This window comes from Coturnix japonica, unplaced genomic scaffold (genome assembly GCF_054131305.1).
Source record: "Coturnix japonica strain WE unplaced genomic scaffold, WE-NBRP24 Scf046, whole genome shotgun sequence".
Taxonomy (NCBI): domain Eukaryota; kingdom Metazoa; phylum Chordata; class Aves; order Galliformes; family Phasianidae; genus Coturnix; species Coturnix japonica.
Window position 1 is genome coordinate 128,974 of NW_028188949.1, and position 16,384 is coordinate 145,357.

The 16,384-nt window shown below is 47.7% G+C and overlaps 2 protein-coding genes across 8 annotated transcripts in view; one reads left to right on the top strand and one right to left on the bottom strand.

Annotated features, from left to right (window-relative positions):
* Nucleotides 1-16,384, top strand: part of LOC146752310 (cytosolic carboxypeptidase 4-like) — a 268,713-nt gene that overhangs the window by 118,641 nt on the left and 133,688 nt on the right. The window lies entirely within an intron of this gene.
* On the bottom strand, nucleotides 4,246-14,049 carry LOC146752313 (uncharacterized). 7 transcript variants are annotated; one of them, XM_085531999.1, is made up of 8 exons: nucleotides 10,346-11,721; nucleotides 9,426-9,690; nucleotides 8,375-8,495; nucleotides 7,599-7,704; nucleotides 7,316-7,412; nucleotides 6,738-6,810; nucleotides 5,845-6,062; nucleotides 4,246-5,279 (listed from the first exon to the last, which is right to left on the bottom strand). In XM_085531999.1, exon 1 carries the CDS (start codon nucleotides 11,399-11,401, stop codon nucleotides 10,391-10,393), a length of 1,011 nt encoding a protein of 336 aa, XP_085388125.1. In that variant the 5' UTR covers nucleotides 11,402-11,721; the 3' UTR covers nucleotides 4,246-5,279; nucleotides 5,845-6,062; nucleotides 6,738-6,810; nucleotides 7,316-7,412; nucleotides 7,599-7,704; nucleotides 8,375-8,495; nucleotides 9,426-9,690; nucleotides 10,346-10,390. The 7 variants fall into 7 exon arrangements, 6 of the variants coding, with proteins under 6 accessions (XP_085388125.1, XP_085388124.1, XP_085388126.1 ...); XM_085531998.1 differs by lacking the exon at nucleotides 4,246-5,279 and having other exon boundaries at nucleotides 5,287-6,062; nucleotides 9,426-9,524; XM_085532000.1 differs by lacking the exon at nucleotides 4,246-5,279 and having other exon boundaries at nucleotides 5,287-6,062; nucleotides 8,333-8,495.

Genomic DNA, 16,384 nt, shown 5'->3' on the forward strand with positions numbered 1-16,384 from the left:
CTCTCTGACAGTTTCAAACTGACTCCATTGAGGCTGAAATAAATACAAGCTTTCTTAAACTGGGTTTGGATTTGATTGTGGTTAAGGGTTTATTTATTTTTGTCTTGCCTCCCCTGTATAGGAACAGTATCTCTAGGACTGATTGCTATTTACCCATTGTGCAGTAATAACTGTACTTGTTCAGGATGGCCTGGCTTGCTTTTTTCACGTGACTGGTGTACTTAGCAGAACTCTGGCAGAGAGAAGAGCATGAATACACATTTGTGTATTAAATCAAATGTATTGAATATACATTTGTGTATACTTAATTTTTGGATCTTTTTAAAGAATTTTCTTTGGAGAAAAGATGGTGCCAATTCCTCTGTGTGGAAGAAAGATGCTTTCCCTCACTTGTGTGAATTCAGCTTTAAATTAATAAACTTAAAAAAATAAGCCAAATACATTTAGGGGGAATTCTAATATCCATGAATGTTAATCTACTGTTTGAAGTGTTCCAGTCTGGAGTAAACATTTCAGAGTATATTCTAACCATCCCCCAACCCTTCTGTTTGTGTTTTGTAAAGAGATGAAATTACTTTCGCAATGACCTGTATTTGATATGCAAGAAATAAGGTAATCCCAATGAGTTTATTTGCTCTGATTTCTTGCTCAGGCAGCTTTCTCTATTTTGTTGAATTACTGCCAACCATACAAATACTGTTGGTTTATTTTTCTCTTTTACTTGGACTGCTGGATTGTTTTGAATGTTCATTTTTGGTCTGTTTCATTCCCATCATGCATCTTTCGTAGGTTTCCAACCTTTTGGCTTGCCTGGGCCATGCTGAGTGAAGCGCAACTGTCTTGGACTGCATAAAAAATATATTTTATAGATAATTAACAAAACTTTTATTTTTATTAAATATTTCCTCTTTTTATTAAAACATAAAAAGAGGAACATGCACGGTTCAGTTCCATAGATCCTGAATTGTAAGATCAAATTCTCATTCCAAGTTGCTTCTCTAGTTTCCAGACTTTAGAAGAGTTGTAGCCTTATATTCTTCTGTATTACATCCTTTCTGGAGTAAAGTAGTATCTTCCACCTAACTTTCAAATGGCAAATCAAGCCTGACTATCAAATTATGCAGCTCTTCCATTGCTCCCTGATCCAACAGCATCATCAGTGTCTGCTGCATTTTTATATTACTGAATGAGAATTAATCCTTCTCATCAGCTCATGCTTGACACTGCCATCTTCTTTCTCACCTCTTCATTCAAATACTACATAGAATAATCTATGTAATTTTCTTTCATTCTCATACATGTGCTTCTCTCTGCTTTAGAGATGCTCTCTGCTGATGTTCCCCACTGGCAGCAGCGGAAGAGCCAAGGCTGTCTGTGAAAAGAACCAATACTTCCTTCTTGCTGCTCTGGAAGTTTTGAAGCCAAGATTCTTTCCCAGCCTGGTGTAAAAAACATGAAAAGAGCCCTTTGGTGCCTGGGTGCCAGGGAGGGTCAAGGCTCCGTGTGGTGATACTTAAGGAGAAAGCAATGAGGCTGTAGGAGGGGAGGAGGTGGTCGCTGCCTCTGTTCATGAAGGTAGTTCTTCCAGGAAGGTGTTCTGTTGCTCACAGCGTGTTCCTGCAGGGATCAAGATGACTGTATTGATTTTGTTTGCTTCTGAATCTCATGAAGCATCGGACTGACTGCAGCGAGGAAGTGGGATGATGAATGGAGAGTGCTGGAGTTTGGATCCTGGCTGCTTGTTTGGTGATGAGGTTGGCTGCCAGGTTTGGTGCTCTGAAAGGATCTGACCCTCCTCATCCTCAGACCAGAAGGGATGATTTGGCTGGGGCCGTCCCACAAGAGATACAGAAGCAAACCAGTGTCGGCTTTGGTGTGTCTGAAACTGCTGCTGACTGCAGGGCAAAGGTCCTGCTCTCCTCCAGAACCTGTAGCTTGTGGCTTTGAGCAGTTCTTCTAAGTTTATGGAGTGGTTTTGTGGCTTTTGTTAAGTGGATCAGAGCAGTCACTGGTCAAAACGTCCCTTGTTTGGGCTGGCAATTACAGGGTGATGATCCTGTTGGTTTCACATCTCTTCCTTTAAATTCAGCTGCTTTTCCCATCTTTCATTCTTGGTCTTCCCAACTTCACCGCCCACCCCAGTCTGTCACCACACATCAGTGCTGTGCAGTCCCCACCTCTGGTGATGTTCACTTCCTTCCCCTCAGCTTGTGGGGTTTCACTTGGAGCCCGAAGGCCCTTGTGTGGCTCTGGAGCTTTCTGTACCCTGTGTGAACAGCAGCTGGCTGCAGCCAAAGGCCCTCAGACTGCAGCTGAAGCAGAGCCCAGTTGATTCCTGCACAGCCTGGGTCCAACCCACCTGCAAAAACACAGAACCATGCTGCTGTGTGAGAGCCTCCAGGCCGGAGAGAAGGATCCCAGCATTAGTCCCCCCGCTTGGCAAACCTAAACCAGCCCTAAGCTCATAACCATGGGTTCCTGATGCTGGCCATGCTAATTGCTTGCTGTCACATCCACACTCTTTGCAAGTCTGCCAAGCTCAGTGATTGTAAAATGATAGAATTCCTGAGCTGGAGGGTCCCTGCGAGGACCACTGAGTCCAGCTCTTGGCTGCACGCTTCAATGGCTCCAGGTGGGGATGGCAAAAAGCTGCTTGAGTTCCTGAAAAGATCAGAGCAAAGGCTCTGCTGCATCTGTCTGCGACTCAAACACCACCATTGTGTTATTCATAGAAATAATTCCTACAAATATAGTTGGAATTTGCAGCGAGCAAAGCGCAGCTCACCTCAGGAACAGAATCAAAGGCTGGCACAGTCTGGAGCACACACCTCTGCCTGTTTTGCTCTTGCCCGGGCAGATTGCAGCTTGATGATATCCAACAGCAAAGCAGTCCTCCTTCAGCAGGTATCTTCTGAACTCACAAGCACCTCTGCACTGCAGAGCAGCCCTGTGTTTAACAAGGCTGTCCATCATTCACACTGGTTTCAGATCTGACATTCCTCTCCTAGCACCCAGGACCAATGCTTAGTCACTTCCCCGTGAGGAGGAATGACTTAGCATTAGGTAGTAAATGAGAACAGGATTCTTTCCTATGTTGCTCCCTTATAAGCTCAATAACCACATGCTGCACGTGGGTAACAAGAGCCAAACAGGAGCCATTCCATCCCAGACTACACCTGCAGATGTCTCCACAAGGTCCGTCTGAAGAGTCTCACAGCTGAAGGTCCTGGGAGTGCTCTTCCTCTCTCCAGACACACGGTAGCTGAGGAAAGCTCCCTATTAGCTGAAGAGACCAATTTCAGGACCTTCACTGACTGGAGGAGCCACTGTGGGACACAGGTGTCCCCTCCCACTCACCCTCTCTCCACAGCCGACCATGGTGCAGCTCTTGGAAAGATGACGGAGCTGTCTAGATCAAACCCTAGCACTGACTACATAAACAAATACATGGACTAGCTGCATGAAGAGCAAGCAGCAGACATTGCAACAGCAGGTCAAATGCAACCTCAAAGATTTACTAACGAAGAGTCAAAATGCTACATTTCCATGGGAAGCCTAAAACGGATCAACTCAGGTGTGACAGTGGCTCCCACGGCGGTTCTGCTCCACACATTGCTGGTGCACTTGCTAAGACACCTCATCTTTGTCTTTGGACACTGGGAAAAGGGGAAAACATATTTTGCTACTGGTATGTCATTCTTGGGAATAGGAAAGAAAGTGAGTGTGGGACTTGGGCCACATCACTGTAGCCTATGGAGAGCCCCTGGGGTGTGTAGCTGCCCTGCAGCACCGCACTGCCGCTCCACTGCTCCAACAACACCTACAGCAGCTGTGCACATAAAGATGGCAGACTACAGGGAGTGCCATGCAGGTGCTGCAGGGCTTCATCCCCTAAGCCCGCAGTATCAGCAGTGCCCAGCTGGCTTTGCTGCACAGCCTTATCACCTGAGACTCTGAAGACTTGGGGGAAAAGCTCAGCAGCTGCGCAGCTGCCGAGGTTCCATGTCATGCCCCGGCCTGCACACAGCCCAGCTCTCCCTGCTCTGCTCTCCCAGTGTTTCCCGCAGCCCCTGTGCTGTGACCAACACGAGCGGGGCTCGGGCCCAACACCCGCTCACATCCCCAGCAGGCAGAAATAGCACACGACAGAAACCCAGCCTACCTGCAACCCCCAGCAGCAGTTCAATCCTTCATTTCTACACTTGTGCTTCGTAACACCAAACCAATAACGACAGGACGAGCATCTCTTTGAGTCATTTTATAAAAGTATTTGACTTACAGAGATATTGTTACAGTTTCCTGAGTATTGGAAATTACAATACAAGGAAATTTCCACAATTAACTTCATACAGTATTTTACCATCCAGTGCTGCTGATCCCTGTTCATGTCCTTGTTCAATAGAGCAATACACAAACAGTGATGCTGGAAGAAAATGAAGACACCACAAGAATCAGGGGCTGGAGATACCAACAGAACCAAGAGCTGAATTCACAGACAGAGCACAGCATGTCAGAATGATGCAAACAAGACAATTTTAACAGGCTTTTTTTTTTTTTTCTTTTTCTGGAATAGAAACACATTAAAATATCAGCTCCCGCTGCTTGATCAGATGAAGACATGACGCATTTACTGTGCAGCTTCATATAGGAACACCTGAGCTACCTGGAGCAATAAGGCTTTGTTAATTCGTCCATCAGCAGCTCAGCAGCTCATTCAGTTTTTCATGTCATTTTCATAAGGCAAACAACGAAACAGAAGTTACTTTCATGTTTGAGAATTGGGATTAGTTGGCAGCTACATACGAGTATGTATTTGTTATGCAGTATGAATTCACACAGACCAGGTTGCTCAAGCAGTGCTGGGAGCAGTAAAGTCATTCATCTCAGCTGGAAGTCCAATATTACTTGGGGTAGCAGATGCTGTGGGGTTATCCACAGCATCCACGGGATGTTTCCTCCACATCCCCATAAAGAACAGCAAAGTGCACCAATGGTTCATAGGAACAACGTTTTATTTCTATAGAACATGCTGTAGAAAAACTAACAGACTTGTTGGCTTACAAAGCAAAACGTGTAAGTAAACATTATTTCAGACTTCAAGAACGTCGCCAATTGAACACACTGGCAGGTTTACTTTCCTGTTTGGCCAAATGCAGCATTTCACAGACTGCTTTTCCCAGCTGACTCTTTGTTTGCGGTACATTAAAGTAAGTTCTGGTGCTTGGGATATCCAGCCCACTTTCCCCATCCAATACAGCAGGAAAGACACAAACACGCCACTTAAAGAAAGAAAACATGGAGTAAGTGGAATCCGAGACTGCAAAAATATATACAAGCATCTGCCTTTTTCCTGAACTAAACATTTCAACCATAAAAATATTCAACAGCTGTACCCTATAGAACTAGGGCTAAGGCTATTTCAATTAGAACTGCTTTGTGTTTTAAAAATACAGGGCTGAAAGCCTTTTGGGTGATATTTATACATCCACGGCATGTCTAGGTTCCCTACGTGAATCATAAATCATTATGCAGAACACAAACTAGTTGTCTTAGCTTAATCTTGCATTATCCTGTTTAATTTCACCTCTTCTGTAAATATGTTAGATAACTAGATTTCACTGTCAGAATTAACATAAACAGAATATTCATAAGGCTTTTTTCTTCTCCTTCTGAGCTGTATACGGTAAAATACCCATCCAGTGCGTTGGAATAGGCAGATCTTCCTCCTAGTAAAACTGTGAAGCAAGGATAGCTTTCACCGCCAGCGAGAAGGTTTCTGAAAGTGCTCGGTAGAAATCCAGAGTTTACATGGATAAAACCTCAGGATAACATCTATTTACTTACACGCAACTATTGTTAAATAATCCAAGTCAAGTCTACTTTACTATGAAGTGTGCAACAAGCAGAAGAAGCGAAGAAGAACATCACGCTGAGTTCACATTCTTCAAGGTGCAAATCCCAGCTATTCCTGCCCAAAACCTTCTGTTTCTTCAGTTGCAAATAACAGCTTTTCCTTCAGCTGCTCATAATTCTTATAGGCTGGAAGGTCCAAGCGATTGAAACTGAAAACAAAGAGAAACCTTAAGTATTGAACAACAGTTTAAACCACCAAATATCCTTTAGGAACACAGGCATATGAACTGTCCTGTTCAGAAGGAAAACTGCATTTGTACCCTCTAAAACACCTGTATCTTGACATGCACTTGTCTATGAAAGTGAGAGTTAAAGCACAACAAGCACCTGAGCAGCGATAACTTTCCATAACTGGCAATGTATTTAGTAACAAGTCTCACCTAATCTCTCTTCTGTATCTGAAACCTATAATCTGAGCATCTTCACAAAGCACCAGCGTAACTGAGAAACTGAGCAGAAGCTACATTTTCTCCAGCCAAGAGGGAGCATGAGCGTGGCTATTTATTTTCATTGCCAAGATCGAGCGTGGTGATAATGAAAGATCAATCCCAAACTCTTTAAAAAAAGGACAACCTTAAGTACTAAAAGTAGCTTTATGTTTTTAGTGGTGTGCAGATCCATGGTGTTTACAATGGAATCAGCTCCACAACAAAACTGCTTTTCAGAAGTTCAACTATTACTCAGCAGAGCTTACTGCCATAGCCCAGTGCTTTGCTTTCACACAGTCTCAGACACTTCCATATCACACCCACTTCCTAAAATCTCAAAGTAGATTTCCATCCATAAGAACAGAACCACAGCAGAGTTTGATCCTTCGTACTTACCTGGTGTGACTTCCAGGTAACCAGTTTTCCTTTCCAACTTTCTCAATGCAAAATTTTTGGGGTCTGTTGCTCCCTGTACAAAAATCAAACAATGAATTCTTAGGTCTAACTGCCCGTGTATACCAGTAGGTAATACATGACAACAGCGCGTGAAAACAAGACTATAACTACTTGCAGAGCACAAAGACATTTGTCTCTCACTACATCCCTCTGAAGAAATCCACGTAGTGAAATGCATAAATAAGAAGCGGTTTTCAAAGAAACTCAACCACTGAATCACATCGTTGGTTTGGTACTGGAAGGAATCTCTGGAGTTTACGTAGTCCTGCCACTCTGATCAACCAAGGATACCCAGAGCAGGCTGCCCTGCCAGGACCACGTCCAAACCATGGATCAAGTCACTGATGCAAGGCGTGTTCACATTCCATCCATCCCTTTTTCTATCACAGCTCTACCAATATGCAAGACTCAGATTCCATATAAATTCATTAAAAAATACCCTTAAACACACAGCTTGGTCCTTATTAAGAAAAAAGGAAATAACATGAGCATAAAATGCATTAAAGAGGGCTCGTTACCCATGAGGTCAGCAAATCCTCCTACTGGTAATCTGCACGTTCCAGTAACAAACTGTAGAAATCTCATTCTCTTCTCATTATCTATTTATTTCCCAAACTGAAAAATAATAATTAACATTGATGTCAAGTTTAATATTGAAATGTTCACTTCCCCATCCCCCATGGGGCAGCTGGATTAGCAGTTATCATTTACATTTACATGCTACTTATCTGTTGAGTAATTCTGACTATTGCTCATTAAGCTGTTGCTGTGTTCTTGTGTGGAAAAAAGAAGTCTACAAACCTGCCAGAACCACAATATCTGTCTGCAGGTTCTGCTATCATGCCGGAAGATGGTATTGCCTCTGCCAGTCATTCAGATCAATTTCTTGAATTCCACACAGGAGCACCTTTAGGGAAGAAAAATTTCATAAACATGGAAACTACAAGCTACTACTTTGCTTCTACAGCAAGACTATTGTACTGAAATACTACTGTACTTCAAAGCACCCACAATCACAGAACGCTTGGTTTTAATATTAAACTCTTAAACTTCCACAGCAAATAATAACATCCGTGGCAACAAAGAAGATACACCAGTCATGAAAACGAATGCATTTAGACATATAAACCATACTTTCTCATTGCCGAACCGTACCATTCTGTGCTAGAAATACGATGTTCTGCTGCAGAGTATAATTTGGAGAGACCAAAAGCAGCTATAACCTGCTCCACTCTGTAATTTGACCATCCGCTGATATTTGGTTCTTATCTCCCTTGCTTTCCAGTCACTCACTCTTTAGACACATGCAAATCACATTGTCAAGGATTACAAAAACACTGTCAGCCAAAAAATTTATGCTGGCAGAATCTTAACGTTAGAAATGTGTCTAAGTTGGTTGCAAAGAAGAAAGTGAAGAACAACACAGTAACCAAATACTAACTGATACATAAGGCTTCTCTCACACATCCTGAAAGCAAAACCACCAACCTTAATGAACTCTGCTCTTCAGACTCTGACTGAAATTCAAGTATTACGTGTAGCAGCCTGGATCTGGCAATAGTCAAAGAATCTTTTACCTCCAGCTCCTTAGCATCAAAGGACCGCAGATACTGCTGGGGCAGAATTTCATTGAAGCCTTCAAAAGAAGCTTGTGTCTGTTCCTCAGCGCCTCAGGAAAGTCTCCATTCTGCTACCAGCCTGGAAAAGACACAGAAGGATCATTTAAAACGGGCTACGCTAACCCAAGTTCATCTTTGTTAGTTTGTTTTGAAATGAACCGTAAGCTGTGTTAAGAAAAATGCTGGAAAGTTCTGGGGATAGAGCAGTGTGTAACTGTATTCTAATTGTGTTCCCAACCTTCACCCTGCACAAACAATTTTAAGTTAAAACCCTATGTTTCCAACCACTCAACTATGGAAAGCATTTTAGGCTCCAACAGGAGGCAGCATCTACTCACTGTTGATATTAATGAGAGCACAGGAGTCCCTTGCTGTTCAGAGGAAGAAAAAAATGCAGAGCTGTATTCATCTAATATGTTCCATATTTGTTTCTGTTAATCACGAAACTTTGCTCTGTGGTAGAAACTCCACTCTCCATTAAGAAAAGGGAAAAAAACAGGCAGGAGACCCAAAGAACCTCAACTCAGGGAGAAGCAGATATTATGCTGAATTCAAGCCTAACCTGTCAGGAGAACTGGAATCAAAAGCAGAGATGAAACTCTGGGGAACGCAACACAGGACACAGAGTGTGACAAAAGAACATTTCTTAAGCTGCAATCTGAGCCCTCCCCGGCTTCCTCAAAACCAGAAGAGAACGATCTTCTGCAGGTACTCCCTCCTCTCTATCCCAGTGAGTATTTGGCACAACTGCCAATGCCAATACGTTCCTTCTGCAAATGTCGCCGTTTCTGTGAAACCTTTCCAGATGACTCGTGACTAAAGCAATTTCTACTCCCTCATTCCTCAAACCCTTCCCACACAAAAGCCTTCATAGATCAGATGTTAAGAAAGAGAGAATTCTACGGCCACAGCAATAAAGCGCGCAGAAAGACCATCTGTTGCAGACAGAGGAGTGAGCCGTGCTTAACCAACACTGCTTCAGCGCACGCTTACAGTAAGGCACACCTACCTTGCGCTGGCCACGCACGAAGCTCGTGACGCAGCTCCAGACTGCTCTCCTGAGGCCCAGCTTCATTTCACGGCCACTCACACTCTGCTGCTGGACATTCTGCAATGGAAAAGCCACCGGATGCAAATCCCATCCCTCGCAGATGGCATCAGACCTCCGCTCTCATGGCAGTCACCACCGCCCTGCCCTGGGCAGCGCTTCCACTGCCCTTGCTCCTGCCACAAGACACCAACGTCTGCTTCTAACGCGGCTCCACCATGGGATCCTGTATGCAATAGAAAAACACATGGAGGCTGCCAGCCACTGCAACACCCGCACTGTGAAACCCCTGGCACTGCTGAGTCCCAAGAGCAGATGAGAAAAGTGTTTGCCTGCCATGGACGGGCTGCGGCGGGATTGAATCCTGCCTTTGAATCGGGACACCCCCAGGGAGAGCCTCCTGGGGACCCAAAGACTTAAATGGAGGCAAGGTAACACTTTGCTATAGAAAGGGAAAGGGAAACTTCACAGAAACCAAGACAAAGGGTAACTGCAGATAGTTTACATTTAAAAGTGCAGGGATAGGGGGAATTACAGACACTTAGTCAAAATAAAACCAGAGAAGAGGGCACTAAAGATAAGAAGAAATTGTCCGGAGACCTCTGACAAGAAGAAGGATTAGATACCCCCGCCAAGATGATGCTGACATGGGAGATCGATAACAGCAGATAACACCAAGAAGAAAACAGAAGAAGAATTTCACCCCAAAACAACGGCAAGGGTCGCAGGGAATGGGGTCAGAGGGAATGTAATGAATATGTAATCAAACTGAGGAGGAGACTATTGATTATGTATTAGCTTAACCTATATCTATAACACACTTTTCTCCTTACGCTGTGCAGGTTTGGAGGAGCTATCCCCCAACGCTGGAATAAACATACCTGCTTTATAACCCATCTCTGCATTATAGAGTTTGATTCCGCAAGTCATCTTCCTGCCGCACAGCCCAGCACGGCCGGAGCCGCACCACACGATCCGGGCCGGGGCCGGCTCAAGCTCTGCCTCCAGGCTTTTGGGGCCGGCCGGGTGACTCCGCAGCACAGCGAGACCGTGGAGCCGCCCGGGAGCCGCCTCTGGGTGCCGGCAGCGCCGCGAGCTCCTCCCCCGACAGCCCCTCCGTGCCCCCGCCCCGAGGCCCGACCCCGTTCGCAGCACAGAGCCCGCTCCTCCCGGCCCCGCTCATGGCCGCCATGGCCCGGAAGTGCTCTCCGCCGCCTGCAGGAAGCACTTCCTGTCACTGGCACTGGCACGTGGCTCAGGCCGGGCTGGGGCCTGGTGGGGGGGGGCGGCTGCCGGAAAAGGACCCAAAATTCACGTCTCGTTCCGTGTCTTTCCTCTCGCTTTCCCTCCTTTACATTCCCATTCCCTTCCTTCCTTCCTCGCCCTCGTCCCCTTCCCTTCACCACCTCCCTGTGTCCATTCCAGTGCCTGGCCACCCGTTCTGACCAGTAATACCTCGTAGTGTCCAGCCTGAATCTCCCCTGTCGCAGCTTGAAGCCATTCCCTCTGGTCCTATCATTAATGACACGAGAGAAGAGGCCGAGCCCCAGCTCACTACAGCCTCCCTTCAGGAAGTTAGAGAGAGCAATGAGGTCTCCCCTGAGCCTCCTCTTCTCCAGGCTGAACATTCCCAGCTCCCTCAGCCGCTCCTCATACGGCCTGTGCTCCAGACCCCTCACCAGCTTTGTTGCCCTCCTCTGAACACGTTCCAGGGCCTCCATGTCTTCCTTGCAGTGAGGGGCCCAAAACTGAACACAGCACTCGAGCTGCGGCCTCATCAGTGCTGACAACAGGGGGACAATCACCTCTCTGCTCCTGCTGGCAACACTGTTTCTGATGCAGGCCAGGATGCAGTTGGCCTTCTTATTATACAGCAAAGGAATCTCCTGAAAAGGAAACCAGAATATCTGGCAACATGAAACAAAGTTCGGATTCATAAAAGACTGGCAGCAAGGCCTGAATCTCTTGTGTAATCTGCTCTTGATTTATCACATTAGCACTAGGTGGAATGCAGAAGCTTCCTGAGATGTGATAATCAAAACCTAGTCCAATGCCTTATAAAAAGCCTTTAAGAGATTACTCCTCCTTGTCTGTTTAAAATAAACTTAGGTAATACAAAAGGTTGGAAAATTTTTGGACAACTCCCCAGGGCCAGGCTTTGGAAGGCCGTATTGACGAGAGTCAATCAAGCTCCGGCTGCAGGCGTATATGTGTGTGCCAGTTCTTTAACACAGTAGGAATCACAACTTGCTGCATGATCAACATTCTACATGTGCTACTCCTGAACCCCAATTACTTCCAGCGGTGTTAAATTACCCCTGATCTCAAAGCAGAACAAAACAACAAAATGCCACACCAATACTGAATACATAAAAACAAACAACTCCTTGGGCCTCAAGGGGAGGCTGATGCACAGGCCACGGCTGCCAGCGTGCAGCTGGGCTTCCCAGGGCAAACAGCAACACACGGTGCATCAGAAGCTGAAGGAGCCCTCAGGGAAGAGAGGCCAACTCAAGGGGCTGAGCATGGGACACTCTTCTTGCTTGCGGGCTGCTTCCCCTCCTCTGGTTTCTTTCTGTCGGACCTCAGAGAGTAAGGAGATGCTCACAGCCTGTCACCAGCACTTACGGGTTGGCTGAAAGGCCACAGGTTGGGAAGACAGACAAGGAAACGTAGGAAAACGTTCACCGTGTTAAGGGAGAGACGTGAAGCCGACCGCTTCATCACCCTGCGATTGCCAGCCCGAGCGAGGGACGTTCTGACCAGCTACTGAAAGAGGCAGCACCAGGTTTAGAAAGTTCGCTTCAAGTTTATTGCGTACAAAAGGACTCGGCTTCTATTTATTACCCCACCCACACCCCAAAATGAAACCCCAGTGCCCAGGATTTCCGCTTAGCAATCAGTCACTCAGCCTCCAGTCAGACCCAAGGAGAAGCCAGACCCCAAGGCTACGTCACCTCCTCCCTCTCCAGTCCCAGCCAGCCCTATTTCAGCCTAACCCTACACCAGGCCTGGACCTCAAGAGACACACCCTGAAGGAACACAGCATCTCCAGCTCTTGCCATACACCAAGTCCTGCCTATGTGAAGCCCTCTTTGCTTCTAACGCAGCACAAGCCCTTCCTGTCCAGTTCACTTCCATCATCTCCACCGTCCATGACAGGGAAAGCACGGCTCTGCCGGTAAACTGGACTGTTCAGTAAGCTGCCTTTGGTGCCACCTCCGAGGAAGAGCTGCAGGTGGTTCTGCTGTCCTTTGTAGCTTCTTGCTCAGGCCATCATCCTTGCTTTCTGCTTTCCTTCTCAGCTTTCTTCCTCAGCTGAGTAGCGCTTGCCTTGCCTCAGCTTTCTTCACTCTCTCCCAAGTCTCAGACCACAAACTCTCCGAGTCCTACAAGAATCAATTCAGAAACGCTCAGGGAACCTTCTCAGCTAACAACTGGTTGGCGGCTCACTTTGGGAGCTCAAGTCACCCTCCTGGGCACACTGGGCTGCCAGAACTGGGAACCGCCTTCCTGACAGTCGGGCACACAAGAATCTCCACCCCTGTCTCGTTCCCCAAATCCCACACAAACCAGAGCCTAAAGCCCTTTCCTGCAAGGTGGTCCCTGCCCGGGCAGGTGGACCCTCTGCCTGGCAGCTCATAGGGCGCAGCAGCAGCCGCAGGATAAGACGAGCTGGCACCTCCAGGCTGCTGGCAACAGCTACAGATGGTTCCCTCCCAGCTGGTTGCCCGTGCCTTTCTCCCAGCCCATGAGAGCACCACTTACTGCCTTTGGGGACTTGGAAACTGGCAGCATGATGGCCAGCACAGAGAAGCTGCAAAACGGCTCCGTAGAAGAGTCCGTGGCGCAGCATGTTCTTCATTAGCATGGGCTCAGGGATCTCAGGTGGCCAGAAATGCAGTTCAGCAGCCATAGCACAGACAGCCTGCTGCTCTACTGCTCTCACGGAGGCTGCCTGCTGTGAGGGGGGAAAAAGAGGCATCATTACTCTCAGGCACTGTGATGGAGTTACTTCCTGCTAGAAACATTTCCAGGCTGACTTAGAGAAGTGCACTGAAGCTTGGTCACCTTGGGCTACCGACCCAAGAACAAAGAGGGACATCAAACTTGCATTTCAGTTGCCCTTTAGCGCCCGCCTCAGAGAAGAGCCCTCAGCCTTCAGTATTGCTGCACTTACAGGTGAGGGGAAGAGAAGCAAGAGAGGACGGGTGGGTGTCAAAGAAGGGAAAATTTACCAGGCAAGAATAAACCTATCCCTGAGCTCCATCACACACATGTGAATACTGCCTTACTAATAAGAACAATAACATCATTCACACAGCTAAATTTACTCACATTCACGTACCTGGTTGTGAACATGTTCGAGGCCTCGCTGCTGCTGTGCTGTTCAACGCCGGCCACAGCAATAAAGCGCGCAGAAAGCCCATCTGTTGCAGACAGAGGAATGAGCTGTGCTTAACCAACACTGCTTCAGCGCACGCTTACAGTAAGGCACATCTACCTTGCGCTGGCCATGCAGGAAGTTCATGACGCAGCTCCAGACTGCTCTCCTGAGGCCCAGCTTCATTTCACGGCCACTCACACTCTGCTGCTGAACATTCTGCAATGGAAAAGCCACCGGATGCAAATCCCATCCCTCACAGATGGCATCAGACCTCTGCTCTCATGGCAGTCGCATTCACAGCTCCGGGGGAGAAAGCAGACATGTGCTTACCGAGTGAGCGCTGTTTGCTGCCAGCTGCTGGTAGGAACCCACACCCAACCCTACAGTACCAACAGTAACTTATGCCTAACTCTACTATGGGAACAACAATCTACTCCTAACACTACAGCAAGAACAGGAACCTACTCCGAACAGGAAAACAACAACTCCTAACACTAAACCTACTCCTAAGCCTACTCCTAACAGTAAAACATGAACAAAAACCTATTCCTAACTCGAAAACATGAACAAAAACCTACACCTAACTCTAAAACTAAACTTAACTAGAAAAACAACAAGAAAAGTGGGTAAAGATGGGACTGGGGGCCCACAGGACGTGGCTGCAGAAGAAGCCTGAAGGAGGAGCAGATGTTACAAAAAATGCCACCCAGCTAATGCCGGGGGCAGGGGCCGAGCAGCGGGTAAGGAGCTCAGCGCCTGGACCAGCCACGGTGGAGCTGCAATGGTGCCAACGCGGGGCCTGGCACGGTGGTGTGGTGCCAGGCCAGCTATGCCGCGGGCGGATCCACCTCCATGGGCTCCTCTGGAGGTGGATCCACCTCCATGGGCTCCTCTGGAGGAGGATCCACCTCCATGGGCTCCACATGGTTGCTCGTCAGCAGGCTGGTGCAGGCGCGATGGAACTGGGCTCTCTTACCCCTCCTCTGCCTGGTGGTCATGGCGGGCCCCCTCCTCCTTCTCAGTCCTAGGGCCCCCAGCTCCATCCTCCCGCATGAAACAGGGGAAACTTCCACCCTCGTCCTCTTTGCAGCTGACATGGCTGTTAACTGCCACAACTGTCAGAGGCGACTGCGTTGCGCACGGCAGCGGTGACCAAGGTGACGTGGTGAGGGTTCTAAAATGGCGGCCGCACTGCTGGCACTGGTGTTCCACATAGGATGAGGAGGGGGCTGGTAATAGCAGGACAAGGGGAAACTGATTTAAGTTGAAAGAGGGAAGATTTAGGTTGGATATTAGGGGGAAAGGTTGTTTACTAGGAGAGTGGTTAGGCCCTGGAACAGGCTGCCCAGGGAGGTTGTGGGTGCCCCGTCCTTGGAGGTGTTCAGGGCCAGGTTGGACAGGGCCCTGGGCAACCTGATCTAGTAAAGGTGTATGTTTGGTGGCCCTGCCAGGCAGGGGGGTTGGTTCTTCATGATCCATGAGGTCCCTTCCAACCCGGGTCATTCTGTGATTCTGTGATACTGGTGTGTGGCTGTTTGTCCCAGCGCACTGACCTTTTGTCTTCAGGTTCACCAACAAGACTGTAACTGATTTATGGAGGAGGCAAGTGATGGGTGCTACTGTGTGACAATCAACATCACTTTGTGGACATTTGAAAGCACCTTCCTCCAGAGCTGTTCACCTCCAGAAGAGGGTGCTCAGAAGTGTTTACTGGCAGAAGATCTGGCTCCAGCTTGGTATGGGAAAACTGGAGAATGATACCATCGTGTGCTGTGGAGAACAGGAAGCAGGTGGGCATCCCTGCTCCCTCTTGTCTGCTGGCAAGGCCCAGAAGATGAGATCCCAGAGCCAGAAGCTGCCATTCCAAGGAGAGCTGACTCAACCATTTTGGATTTGAGCTGTCACACCAAGGAGAGCTGACTGAACCACGTTGGACTTATTTGTAAGTTTATACTATCATTGAAAACTGTTGCCGTGGTCACAGTCATCGTTAGCGGAACAACAACTCCTGATGACCCACCACTACTGAAGATCAATGACTGAACTGCAAAACACGCCAGATCCATGGTGGTGACTCTCTCTCCCTCTTGCTTCCTATGAAGACTCCTTGATTCTATTTCCTATCTTTTCTATTGCCCGCCTTCCCTTCCTAATCACCCTAAATCGGAATAGCGTCCATCCTCCAACATTTGAACCATGCCCAGGCATACATGTATGGACCTCCTCTCCTTCCTATAAATTGGAGCAGGACAGAGACCCACAAGGATTGTCAGCTCCCAGGTAATACAAGTATTGCACACAGCACAGATAACTTCATCTGTTGGCCCCGCTGTCTCTGCATACCACCAAGCGATGACCTGCAGTGCCCAGGCGACACGATGTGCCTGGCAGTGCAAAGCCAGCCCACGTGTGTGCAGATGGCAAGGAGCGTGTGGCACTGTGCACCGACAGCCCTTGCCTGCCCAGGACTGCGTGTGGAGGGCGTTCCCCACTGCAGCCCTGCCCAGCAGTCAGTAGGGGTGTGCGCCCATGA